Source organism: Rana temporaria, chromosome 9 (assembly GCF_905171775.1).
Source record: "Rana temporaria chromosome 9, aRanTem1.1, whole genome shotgun sequence".
NCBI classification, from domain to species: Eukaryota; Metazoa; Chordata; class Amphibia; order Anura; family Ranidae; genus Rana; species Rana temporaria.
The window spans coordinates 44,768,130-44,782,166 of NC_053497.1; the positions used below are offsets into that span (position 1 = coordinate 44,768,130).

Here is a 14,037-nt window from a genome sequence, read left to right on the forward strand (position 1 = left end):
CCCCCCCCCCCCCCCCGCTGTCTTGCCTTATTAAGACTCGACCACTTCATTTCAACTTCTTACCTGAACCACAAGGATTGAGCACCAAGTTCCTGGAGAAGAGTTTCGCCATATAAAATCTCTTCCAGGGAGTGTTTTGACACATATCAGCCACGTGAAGCACATCCCCTCTGTTCAGCCGCTGGCATTTTATTCTCCAAATTGTGGGAGAGTCAACAAGGGACTTCCAAAGACGGCTCACACACCTACAGTAGTCCAAGTCCCTTGCTGGTACATAGCTGAGGATCAAGAGTAGCACCTCATCTGGAAGTTGATCTAAAACTGTAATATATACATTGTCACTTAAGGAGGTATATTTTGGAAGTGGCTCTTCCTGATGGGAGCTTTGTTGGTCCATGCCAAAGTTCAAATCGGGTACTCCGTGATCCCTGTGACAGAAGATATGTATGTAAATATGTGCAAAAAAGAAAAACACCAATTCTTATCTAAGGGAAAGTGTGGACTCAGAAAAATCCAGTGGGTGCAGGCAATGCACGAAGCATAAATGGAAGCAAAAAGGTATGGACAGCCGCACTCTGATAAATGTAAAAAACAATAAAAGCCTTTAATCCAGTAAAAAAACACTGCACAAACAGAGAAATCGCAAACGGTGGGATGATATAGCTGACGCATTTCACATTGTTATACAATGCTTAGTCATAGCCAAGAACAACATAAAAAAACAATCTCATTTAGGCTTCATTTCCACTGGCGTTTTTACAGCCACTTTCTTGAGCGTTTTTTACAGCTTAAAAACGCCTGTCCATGTTATTCTATGGCATCATGCCCACATAGGCGTTTTTGAGCTGCAAATGGCATAGGCGTTTTTGAGCTGTAAAAAAAACGCAGGACCAAGGCGTTCTGAAGCTCCAGAGTAGAGCTGTAAAAACGCCAAACATTAAAAAACGCTTAAAAACGCGCGAAAACGCTCAAAAATGCGACCACTGCATTTTTAAAGCTGCAGCTCACAAAAAATTTTTTTTTTTTTTTTTTTTTTTTACAAAATAAACATGGACAGGCGTTTTTAAGCTGTACAAAAGGCTAACAACAGTGGCTGTTAAAACGCCAGTGGAAATGAAGCCTTATAGTATTCCAAAGAAAAAAAAGTCATGTGGTGATTCCAGTCTGTGATTGGTCCGAACTGATTGCAGTATTCCCATACATCTGTGGGTAGACACAGCGGAGAGAAACTACACCCATTAGAACCAAATGGAAAGGAATTCAAAGATCAGCTGACAAAAAGCAAAAAAATTATGGTACATAAAAAAGAAAAAAATGTAAAAAGGTAAAAAACACACAATTAAACATAAGTCTATGGAAGTAAAGTGACAACAATCGTAGCATCTGCTTATGTAACCAGGTATAGGTGTGGATGTGAATGTGGGATGGAGTAAATAATAAAAAATAGTGAAACCATCCGATTGATATGATGTGTTTGTGTGTGAAACCCCAATATCATGATATATGTAAAAAAATGCTGGATGGTATAGTATCCTGCAAATGAGATTGTCATGAATGGGGGATAATAAACACGTAGTATACTTCACTGCAGTGTGTGGACTCACATAATGGCGTGAGAAAAAGTGACAAAGTGTAAGCACTAAAATAGTGCGTAAATGTGTGACAAGCAGGAAGAAGAAGAAAAAGATATATATGAGCGCAGGATTGCTACAAGGTGTGGTAATCAGTGGAAGGGCTGATTAATGTGGGTATAGGTAAAAACGTGTAAGAGCTAAAGTGAAAAACTGTGAATCACGAAAAGCTAAAAAAATTGTCAGTAAGCTGGCTAGCAGCACGATCTATGAGCAAACAAAGTGAATGATCCATTTCACAAGTTTACTCGCTGTGAGAGATGGTACTGAAACTATATGCATGACTGTCCATGTTATGAACCAGCAGTAGTAAAAAAATATACACATAATTAAGAGATCTATGAATGAAAACATGTCTCTAAAGACATGTATAAAAGGGCGTATGGATGTACCATACACATATGTGGAAAATATACAGATCACCCGGCTGGATGCCATAAACATGGAGAATAACAGTGGAAATATGGTAAAAAATAAAATAAACTAGAAATGTGAAAAAAAGAACCAGAAGTAAGAGAGGGAATATATGTAAGTGAAAGCTTGTGTACGATAGAGTATAAAACCCCTCGTGCATAACTTGACTTTTTCCTTCCCACAGACTTCCCACTGAGGTGCCTTGATACAGCACTCTGGGAACAGCCTATTCGTTCAGAAATGTCTTTCTGTGTCTTACCCTCTTGCTTGAGGTTGTCAATGATGGCCTTCTGGACAGCAGTCAGGTCGGCAGTCTTACCCATGATTGCGGTTTGGAGTAATGAACCAGTTTTTAAAAGCCTCAGGAATCTTTTGCAGGTGTTTAGAGTTAATTAGTTGATTCAGATGATTAGGTTAAGAGCTCGCTTAGAGAACCTTTTCATGATATGCTAATTTTTTGAGATAGGAATTTTGGGTTTTCATGAGCTGTATGCCAAAATCATCAATATTAAAACAATAAAAAGGCTTGAACTACTTCAGTTGTGTGTAATGAATCTAAAATATATGAAAGTCTAATGTTTATCAGTACATTACAGAAAATAATGAGCTTTATCACAATATGCAAATTTTTTGAGAATGACCTGTATACACACACACATTTAAAGGAGTTGTAAAGGAAAAACATGTTTTTGCTGAAATGACTGGTTACAGGGTATAGAGACATAATAGTTAACTGATTCCTTTAAAAATGATTAAAAATAGATAGAAATCAATCATATAATGTACCTGCAGTTTCAGTTTCGTTTTTGCATGCGGTTTCCTGCTTCTGTGATGAACAGAGACAAAGAGCCAATACAGGGCAGTGATGATTTGGAAAACGAAACTGATTGGTGCTGAGGGGTTTAAGACACACAGTAATCACACCCCCTTGATTAGTGACCACAGAGAGAAAGCTCCCATTACTTTTTTCATCAAGAAACAGACTGTTCAGAACAGAGAAGGATTACAGCAACATCAGAGCAAAAACGAACAATGAGGACATGAAACCAGGACTGCAGTAAGGTAAAGGAAGCTATTTAGCTAAAAAAAATGTTCCATTAGTGACCCTTTAATTGTATATTTAGCATACAAAAAGGGAGCAAATAAATGTATATTTAGAGCCTACATCTCCTCCCACCTGCCGTATAGGGAAATTACGTTCTGGGGCGCTGCCCCAGTGTCACTGCTCTTGCGCCACTGCATACAGTGGCGATCGCAGGCGCGTGCTGTATCTCGGTAAAGAGATGACGAGGTGGTTCTTTACCCATGTGATCGGCTGTGTCCAATCAAAGCCCATCACATGAAAATGCGGAAGTGCCATTTATCGGCTCTCCTCGCCCCCACTGACAGAGTGTGAGGTGAGGGGAGCCGATCGGCAGCATCTCTTTGCAGCAGAGATTGTGCAGGTAATCGGTGCCCCGATTACAGTGCAAACCCAACAGTGCCCAGCAAGTGATGCCTGTCTGTGCCCATCAGTGAAGCATAGGAGTGCCTCCCCATCAGTGCCCATTGGTGCTCCCCATCAGTGCCACCTATTCAATGCTCCCCATCAGTGCCACATATTCAATGCTGCACATCAGTAAAAGGAAAAAAATTACTTATTTACAAAAAAAAAGAAAAAAATTCCCAAAAAACTCTTCAGTCTTTTTGTTTTTGTTTAGCAAAAAATATAAAAACCCAGTGGGGATTAAATACCAGCATTGCATGACCGCGCAATTGTCATTCAAATTGTGACAGCGCTTAAAGCTCAAAACTGGCCTGGGCAGGAAGGGGGTGAAAGTATAACTAAAAGGCAAACTTTTTTTTTTTTATAGCTTTGGATAGAATAGAGAAGGGTTAGAACCCTTGTCAGGTTTTTATTGCTGTCTGGGCCCCGGAAAGTCACCTTCTGCATTTGTCTGAGTTACCATTATCACTGAGGGTGGAAAACAAATCCCACATTTTGGGTTGTCACCATTGCAGGAATAGAAGGGAAATCTTCCAATGGGGACACTAGTTCAGGTGACAAGCGGGCATTCCCACACTTCCAAGGGATTTTCCCCTCACCCCCTGTTTTGGCTATGGGACAGGAAGTGAAGGGAAATCTTCCCAATGAGACACCTATGGCTAAAGAAAAAAAATAAAATGTGTGTGTGTGTATATAATAATAATGATTATAAATCTTTCTCACTCTATCCAAAAATGGAAAAAATATATAATTGTTTCTACTTTAATGACATCACTCTTCCCCCTCCCCTGGGCACAGCGGGTCATGTGATCGCCTCCTGACTGCCCATAATTTCCTGGTTATGGAATTTGGGTGAATGTCACTGAGGTGGAGCCAGCCAATCAGCTGCTCTTTCCAGAGATAAGCGTGGCTGCTAATATATGAAAAGAGAAGTCCTGGAACATGTCCCATCATACATGGTCACCAACTTCTGGCCATACAAAGCTGATGTGTCCCCAGAGGGGGGATTTTCTACACCCTGTAGAGGGGGACACAGAGTCAGCACTGGCTGATACAGCAATCCAGACTCTGCACAGTACAGTGCATGTCACATCCCATAATAATCATAACAATCACCTCGTCCTGAATGTACACACCGCCCCCACTCACCAGGATTCAGCTCGGATCTCGACCCACCTTGTATAAACATCAGCTGTTCTATGCTAACTCCGCCCACCCCAGTAACTCCATCGCTGTCATCTGGCCCGCCCCCGGAGCTATTACCCAATCAGGAAGCCGGAGAAGTGCACAACCGACTATAACGGAAAATGTCATCCCTGGACTGACAGCCCACTATTAGGGGAGGCGGGGCTAATGGAATGTGGCGAACACAATTGTGCTATCCTTTGACCAATCACATGACGTGCTGGCTGCGCTCCATTTACTGAGGCAGGAATACGGGAAACTTTGTTATCCGGACAGCACGCTCATCCTGGAATCTCTAACCCCGCCCTCCCTCTCATCCCTATTATTAGAGGAGCGGCCCGTACCTTAGCCTTGAGTGGGCGTAAATTAGATTCCAAGTTGGGATTGGAGTGGGCGTGACGTAGGCGTGTGTTACCTTTGAAAGGGCGTAACTTCGGTACAGAGCGAAGCATAGAGTAGGCGTAACTTAGACGCTGAGTAGGCGTGACTTAACCACTTGAAGACCAGGCCACTTTTTATTAACATGTGAAAATCTTTTTTTTTTTTCTAGAAATTATTTAGAACCCCCCAAACATTATTATATATATTTTTATTTTTAAAGCAGAGGCCTCAGAGAATAAATTGGTGGGTGTTGCAATATATTTCTCCTCCAACCTATTCACAGCTACTTCACTTTCCTATTCCTATATATAAATGTGCAACAATAACAAACACAACTCTATCCCGTATATTGGGCACAATACAGAGCATAGGGGAAGTATTCACAGCGCTTCACTTCTTCCACATTTTGTTGTGTTACAGCCTTATTCTAAAATCATTATTTTACTCAAAATTCTTCAAACAATACAATTCTACAAAAACAATATCCCACATACATAAATATTCACAGTCTTTTCTCAATACTTTGTTGAAGCACCTTTGGCATACCTCCCAACATTCTGAGAAGGGATAGAGGGACGCCTACTAGCAAACATAGGTAGGCATAGGACACGCCTCCTGCCACACCCTCTTAAAGTAGAATTAACAAAAAAGAAAGGTTAATTAAAACCACAAGTGCTTTTTTTACCATTACTATTCCTTTATATTGGCTTTTAAAATTTACAGCAATTTAGAATTTGGATGAAAGGTTTAGCACTGGGAAACACTTTTTGAAAAATAAAAAGTGCATTTTATATACAACTCTATGGATCAGACAAAAACGAGGGACAATCGAGGGGGAAAGAGGGACATTGATCCAGATCAGGGAAAGTTGGGAGCTATGCCTTTGGCCCCAATTACAGCCTCAGGTCTTTATGAGTATGATGCTACAAGCTTGGCACTAGGGATGAGCCGAACATACCCGGGTTCGGTTCGCACCAGAACGTTCGAACAGACCGCGGTTTCGCACGAACATTTAGAACCCCATTGAAGTCTATGGGACTCGAACGTTCGAATTCAAAAGTGCTCATTTTAAAGCCCAATATGCAAGTTATTGATGGAAAACGTCTTTGAGAACCCGGGTCTTGCCCCAGGGAACATGTATCAATGGAAAAAAAAGTTTTAAAAACTGTAGTTTTTTCTTGAGCAGCGATTTTAATGATGCTTAAAGGGGAAGAAAAAAATTCCTTTAAATATGGTACCTGCTGGGTGTCTATAGTAGTGGCACGTGTTTAGAAATGTCCCTGCACAACATGAGATTACCCTCAGAAAAAAGTAATTTAATACTGCTTGCGGCTTTAATGTAATGTTTGGTCCCTGCAATATGGATAAAAATCATTGAAAAAAATAGCATGAGTTTCCCTGCCACCACTCCCCCCAGGTCATTACAAGACCCAGTGCCGATCCTGACCTCCCTGGGGCCCTAAGCAAAATGACATGGCACTTTAAAAATGAGAATCGGGGGGGCGCTGACGACAATGACATGTCACATTAAAGAAAGTTGAGAAGCGGGGGGAGGGGGTGTTCTGCTGTCGGAAATGACTCAGCCAGTGAGTTTAGAAGCGGGGTGAGGGGGCGAAAGAAAACTACTTCTCACCAGGCAGGGCCTCTAGTAATTTGGGGGGCCCTTTGCAGCTTGCATAGTGAACCTATAGCGAGGATCGGCCCTGACAAGACCGTTTGGCCCTATATACTTTGAATAGCAGTATACAGACGTTGCAAACAAGATAAGGGGCCAGATTTACGTAGATCAGCGGATCTTTAGATCCACTCGATCTACCTGATTTAAGATCCGCTCCCGCAAGTTTGCGAGGCAAGTGGGTAATTCACAAACCACTTACCTCCAAACTTGCGGCGGCGGATCGTAAATCCCCCAGCAGAATTCAAATTCCGCGGCTAGGGGGAGTGTACTATTTAAATCAGGCGCGTTCCCGCGCCGATTTAAATGAGCATGCGCCGTCTGCGGAATTTCACTAGGACGTCAGTGGTTTCGACGTGAGCGTAACTAGCGACGCGCGGGTTTCTGAATCGGCGTACGCAAACGACGTAAAATTTTTTAAAAGCGACGCGGGAACGACGGCTATACTTAACATTGGCTGCGCCTCATAGAAGCAGGGGTAAGTATACGCCGGGAAAGCCGCTACGGAAACTTCGTAAGAACACTGCGTCGGGTCCGCGTATGTTCGTGAATTCGCGTATCTCGCTGATTTACATATTATTCAACGTAAATCAGCGGGAACGCCCCCGGCGCCATTTTCAAATTGAAAATAAGATCCGACAGTGTAACACAGTGTAACACTGTCGGATCTTAGCCATATCTATGCGTAACTGATTCTATGAATCAGACGCATAGATAGGACCAGTGTAAGTCAGAGATACGATGGTGTATCAGGAGATACACCGTCGTATCTCTTTGTGAATCTGGCCCATAGACTGTAGGTTTCTTAAGTAGAATCAGAACCATGTCATACTTTGCTCCTGCATATTGCACAATTTCCTAAAGAGACCCTCAACAAACTACATGACACTTGTGCCTGATGAGGCCACTGATGTTCCAGTGGTGGTGGCCCGTGAGACTGTCCATACAGGTTTGGCCCACCAAAGTGCACGTGCTATGTGGCAACAATATGTCGATTATTTTAGGGGTGGGGGGGGGCCATTACAATGCCAGATCTTGGCTCAATAAATTATTTTTTTGGGAAAGTAAAATTCTAGAAAAAAGGGGGGTTGCCATCCGGGGCCCCCTTTGAACAAATTCTGTGAAGAACTCCTGTTCTCTGAAGGCCTCCATTATTTCTGCAAGTCAAAATTTAGCAAAAAAAACTGTCAGTCAAGCCTTAGCTTTCTCCCCATATCAAACCCACAAACTCATCCACTGATCATAAGTCCAAAAATCAAGTTTCGTATCGTCGTACTGCACAATCGTTTTTCCGACGTTTTCTACCGACTGTGAACGACGTTCTCATTCAGGCAATATCCCTTTATACACTGCGCATGTGAGAAGCTCCGCACGTTGCCACGCCCATGACGATCGTTCTAGTGATTGACACGCCCCTTTTCCATCGTTCAATGCAAGAGTCAGAAGAAATGATGGAGGGAAGACAGCAAGCTGCAACCAGGCAGGAGAGAGGCCAGGCACACACCAGGAGGAGCAGGAGGTACAAAACCACCAACATGAGCTTCGAAGAGATGGTAGAGATGGTGGCTGTTCTTAAAAAGGAGGACTACGACGGCAAAAAAGGGCCTTACAAGAACCCCAATAAACTCAAGGCCCAGATAATGGAGAAGGTGCGGAGGACTCTCCATGCAAAATTCGGGGTGCAGAGGTCCAGGGAGCAGCTGCGGAAGCGATGGTCTGATTTGAAAATCAGAGAGCCGGACCAGATGGAGAGAATTAGAAGAGTTCTCAGAAGACGTAAGTAAATTTCATATGTACTCTGAATATTTGTTTAAATTATTTTGCGTCATTTGGTTTTCTTTCAGGTTGTGTATATAGACAGTCCAAGAATAGATGTTTCAAGGTTCATGTTTGTGGGCATAATAATTGGTTGTTCATTGTATTGAAGATCTTTTTATGTGAGACCAATTTTTTATTTAATGTAAATGTGTTATTAACTAGATTTAAATAATCCAACTTAAGTCATTATACAGTAAAAGGAGAGTATGCTCAGCACAGCAGTTGATTACACATATGGACTCAGTAGCACAATGGTTGGCATGGCCGATCCGCCCTATAGGTTTGCTATGCAAGCCGCTTAGGGCCCCGCAAAAGCTGCAAAGGGTCCCTCAAATAACTAGAGGCCCCGCCTAGTTAGAAGTCATTTTCGCCCCCTCACCCTGCTTCTCAACTTGCTGACTGCATGGGAGAAGAGGCAAGAAGTCAGCACCTCTTGCTTCTCAATTTAATGTAAGATGTCATTTCCGACAGCACAACACCCCCTCCCCCCACTTCTCAACTTTCTTTAATGTGACATGTCACTGTCGTCAGCGCCCCCTGCTTCTCATTTTTAATGTGCCATGTCATTTTGCTTCGAGCCCCAGGGAGGTCAGGATCGGCACTGAGTGTTGGTCACAAGAACAACCTAGTTAGCGTGTCACACAGAGGTGATCCAGTGTATACTTGTTGTTTTTCCATGTAGGAAACTTGCCCAAAGATAGAGAAATGCAGCAGCTTTGGTAATGGATAAAATCCTGCATTCTGCATCCCTTGGTTATAGTTCTCTGGGGTGGTATTTAAAGTAGGGCTACAACTAACGATTATTTTCATAATTGATTAGTTGGCCGATTAATCGGATAATAGCCTTAAAAAAAAAAATTGCATATTTTTTGGGCCAATTCGTTTTTGGGCAGATTACAAAACACAAATTGCAGCAAAAACACATTACATGCTTTTCTGCAGCTTCTCCATTGAAGTATATTGAACCGGAAAAAAAAAAAAAAATCGCACCATTTTGCGTTAAGTCCTTGCCCTTTCCAAATACGCAGCAGCTGAAAAAAAAAATCATGGATGTGAACGTGTCCCATAGGAAAACATGTAAATGAACTGTAGTGTGTTTCTGCAAAAAGCACCAAAAAACACAGAGGTGTGACCCCAGGCCTGAGATGTTTAGTAACATGATGGGGTTAAAAAAACAAAAATAAGTACAAATAAGAGCAAATAATTGCTACTGTAAGGGGTTAATTTTTTAGTAATATTTACAGTAGCGATTTGCTTCTTTGTACTATAAAGGGCTAATTTTTTTTTTTTTTAACCCTATTATGTTACTGGCCGATTAATCGATTATGAAAATTGTAATCAATTAATTTCATAATCGATTAGCTGTCGATTAATCGATTAGTTGTTTCGGCCCTAATTTAAAGTGAAAGAGGAACTGCAGTCTGCTCACATATTTTGTAATAAAAACATCTTGAGCTTCCCTCCAACCACTTTGCATATTATTTTATGTATACTGTGATTCTGTACTTGCCAAATATGCTGCAGAAATCTCCATCCACTGAGTCTGGCTGAAACCATTTTAACTGGGGGCAGCTGAAGCTGCTGTCTGTTCACATCCTGGATTTACACAGACACACACACCTCCAGCTCTGCATCTGTCATTTGCCCTCTTATGACTCATCCCCCACCTCCCTTTCTGGCAAAAACTCATGAGTGAGAGAGAGCTTTGCATGATGTCATAAGCCTAGGCTAATGACCAGACAAGAAACAGTAAGTGGGCTGTATAAGGTATTGGCAGAAAAAAATGTTTTACTATCCAAAGTTAAAACAACAAGGGCAGAGGATTTAATAGATGGAAAAAAATGACTGGAGTCACAAAATGTGAGGGGGTGTACTCACTTTTGGAATGGTTTCACAGGTGGCGGCCACTGAATATTTTTATTATTCCATACCTCACTTTTCATACATATATAAATTAAAAATGTATACAAAATTCCTGAGCTACTAGCCAAGCCTCATGGATTACTCGCCACCAGTTGCCCTACCATACCCAGACCCTAAACATGCCCTCATAAATGATCTCATGAAATGACACTTAAATGTTTTATGCAGAATTAAGTTCTAAAAATAAATATTAACAACTTTATCTGTGCCCATCAATGCAACCTCACCTGTGCCCACCAATGCAGCCTGCCCATGTCAATAATGCTGCCCTTCATGCTGCCTACCTGTGCCCATCACGCTGCATGTGTCCATCGTGCCGCCTGTGCCCTTCATGCAACAGAACAGAGGAGAGGAAGTGGATGTGTCCATCATGCTGCCTGTGCTCTTCATGCAACGGAACAGAGGAGAGAAAGTGTATTACCGGGTGGATGATGAGAGCGCAGAGGAAACATCACAGCTTTCATTTCAATTGCCGTATGTTCCCGCCAGTCCGCGTCACTTACAGCCCTGCCCCCTGGCCGGGGGAACTTTGATACATGCCACTCGTGATTGGATGGGTGATCTGTCTATCAAAGTCCCTGGACCAGGGGGCGGGGCTGTGTTTGACAGCGAGTGTGGGAAACACACGGCAATTGAAATGACAGCCGCTAGTGATGTTACCTGCGCTATGTTAATCCGGCCGCCACTCTCCTCTCTTCCCTTCCGAGCGCTGGGAGAAGGACTTCAACCCAAACGCATCAGAGGTATGCATTTTTTATTTATTTTTTGTAGAAAAATGTATTTACATTTCCCAGAAGATATTTCAGTGATATGCATTTAAGGTACAACAAATACCATATTTTTTTCCAATATGGATTAAGGAAGCATTAAAAGCCCTTTAATTTTTTTTTTTGCCATTTGTGTCCTATTGGGGAGGTTTTCTTTTGCTTCCTGTCCCATAACCAGAATGGTCACCAGGTTAAAAAATAGGGTGGAACTTGGCTTTAAGGAGATTCAACTCTGAGATTTATAAATTTTTTTGCATTATCAGACTCTTGAAAAACGTATAAAAAAATTTTTTGGACCAAAAAAAAAAAGTTTTACTTGCCAGAATCGTCCTGTTGCTATGTAATCTGCCACTTCCTGGTCCACGGAGCTCCTAGGTCACTCCCTCCCTCGCCTTTAGAAACAATCGGGGCTACGGCCACCGGTGAATCGCACATCTGCAAGATCGAGAGGTGCATGCTGGTTACCCAGCATGCACCTCTCCAAAGCAAACCAGGAAGAGATATCGATTGGGCTTCACATGCCCACAATCATGATGGCAATGGCCACAACAGGAGGGAGAATATGTTGAGGAAGTAATATATATTTTTAATAAATACATAATGAACTTTGTATAATCGTTATTGTATTTAATTAGTAATAATGCTGGGATCAAAAAAAAAAAAAACCCTGACGTGGGTTCTATTCCCTCTCCACTCTTATCTAAAACGGTTCAGCCAACTTTTTCTTACCTGGCTCCTTTAGGGCTCTTTCACACGGAGCAGATCCGTATTGATCTGCTCCGTTAGCCCGTTTGGCTCAGCGGGGATTCCTCCGTTAATCCCCGCTGAGCTGTCGGCGGATAGAGCGGTCCCCGCACACAGTGCAGAGACCGCCCTGTCTCTCCTCCGCTCTCCCCTATGGGGAATCGGATGAATACGGACCGTGTGTCCGTATTCATCCGATCCGTTCCGCCGGACGGAAGAAAAATAGGGTTTTCTTCCGTCCGCAAAAGCGGATCTTTGCGGACGCGGATGCATCATCCGCTAATGTCTGCAATCCCATAGGGATACATTACAAGTCCGTAAATGGACTTGTAATAAACGGACCGTTTGTCCGTGCGTGTGAAAGGGCCCTTAATCTCTCAATTGATGTTTACTGAGCCAGGTGGTGTCGGCAGGGCTGCCCATGGATAAAAATGTTGTCCGACAATAATTGGCTGAAATTCAAGTCATGTATGTGTAGTTTCAGATGGGTAGCTGGGAAAGTTGCCCCCATGGCACTTCAAGGGCAGTTGGGATGAACTTCCCATTCTGCTGAATGACATCAGCATACAGTATAGAAATTACAATTTTGACCGAAGGCTTCTCACAGAGGCTTTTTTGTGACATAACATTGGCAAAGGACTTTTAACCAAAACAAATCAGGAGCACACTTGATTTTGTGTGGAAAAATACTTTATTTTATTAAATTTGTCATAAAATATTTAGTGGTATTCATCTCTCAACATCTACTACATAGCTACTGTATAACTACAAACAGTATATACACATTGAAAAGGTGACCCAGAAAACACCACAAAATGAGCCGTATTGCTGGTACAAGGAAGAAATAATAAAACAAATATGGCTCAAGGTGTACGTCTGGTCAGGAGAGGGCTGGTTACTGATCACAGCCATTGTCTACTACTGTGATTTGTTCACATCGATAACAAGGCACAGAGCCACTCTGATTGGGTCTTTAGATTTGGCCTGTGATCTGCACTGTTTGTTGATCAGCATTGTAAGTACACAGTGCGACCAACATCCTCTCAACAACTGGTGTCCTGACTGGCTGTTAATTAAAACAATCGGTCATGGGTAGGGATGTCCCAATACTAGTATCGGTACCGATAACGAGCATTTCCCTGAGTACTTGTACTCCGGGGAAATGCTTCACCCGATACCTGGACAGTCAGGGTGATTGGTGTGGCAGGGGAGTTGCAAGTGTTTTCTCCGTGCTGACTCCCCCCCCCCCCCCCCCGTGCTGCCTTCTTGCTCCGTGCTGCCTTCTCCCCCCGTGCTGCCTTCTTGCTCCGTGCTGCCTTCTCCCCTCCGTACCGTCTTCTCCCCCCTCCGTGCCGCTCTCCCCCCTCAGGATGTCATTTTCCGAATGAACAGAGTCAGTGAACACTGAATCTGTCCATTTACATAACTGAGCATCGTAACCTGTGATTATGATGCCTCAGTTTATGAATGGATAGGAGCTTCTCTCCATTCATTTTAGCTGAGGCTGCAGAGAAAGGGACTGGGGAATCTGTGTCCTTAGTCCATTTCTCTGTCTTAAAGGGGAGATGTCAGAGGTCTGTTAAGACCCCTGATATCTCACCAAAGACCCCCAACAGGGCTGATTAAAAAAAGAAAAAAAAATTGCAATAAAAAATAAACACTGAATACCACGTTCTCAATTCCTGCCTAAGCAAGAATGACATGCACTTAGGCACACCCCACCAGCAGCCTTCTGGGATATGTCACATGTCCCAGGAGGCGCAGCACCGGTCCCGCAGCGTCATGCAATCCCATGCATGTGCAGTGGGGAGCCGGCTGTGATTCTCTCGGGAAGTCAGTTGCTCCCATATCCAAAGTGGTGGCACAAGACCAACAGCAGTAAGAAGAACCAGCTGCTGGTGGGGTAATCAATTTGGAAATATTCAAATAAAAAAAAAAAAAAAAAAGCTTTTCAGAAAATTCGAAAAAAATAAAATCTGAAATTCGAACATAAGAACGAAAACCAGAAAATTC

General features: G+C 42.8%; 1 protein-coding gene across 1 annotated transcript in view; it reads right to left on the reverse strand.

The window, feature by feature from the left end:
• LOC120913429 (F-box only protein 27-like) overlaps nucleotides 1–4,772 on the reverse strand; it is a 37,222-nt gene extending 32,450 nt beyond the window's left edge. Inside the window, exons 1-2 of the mRNA XM_040323346.1 lie at nucleotides 4,681–4,772; nucleotides 64–428 (exon numbers count right to left, since the gene is read on the reverse strand). Coding sequence (XP_040179280.1) covers nucleotides 64–397 — 334 coding nt within the window. The 5' untranslated portion in view covers nucleotides 398–428; nucleotides 4,681–4,772. The remainder of the gene's footprint in view (nucleotides 1–63; nucleotides 429–4,680) is intronic.
• Between the last annotated feature and the right edge of the window lie 9,265 nt (nucleotides 4,773–14,037).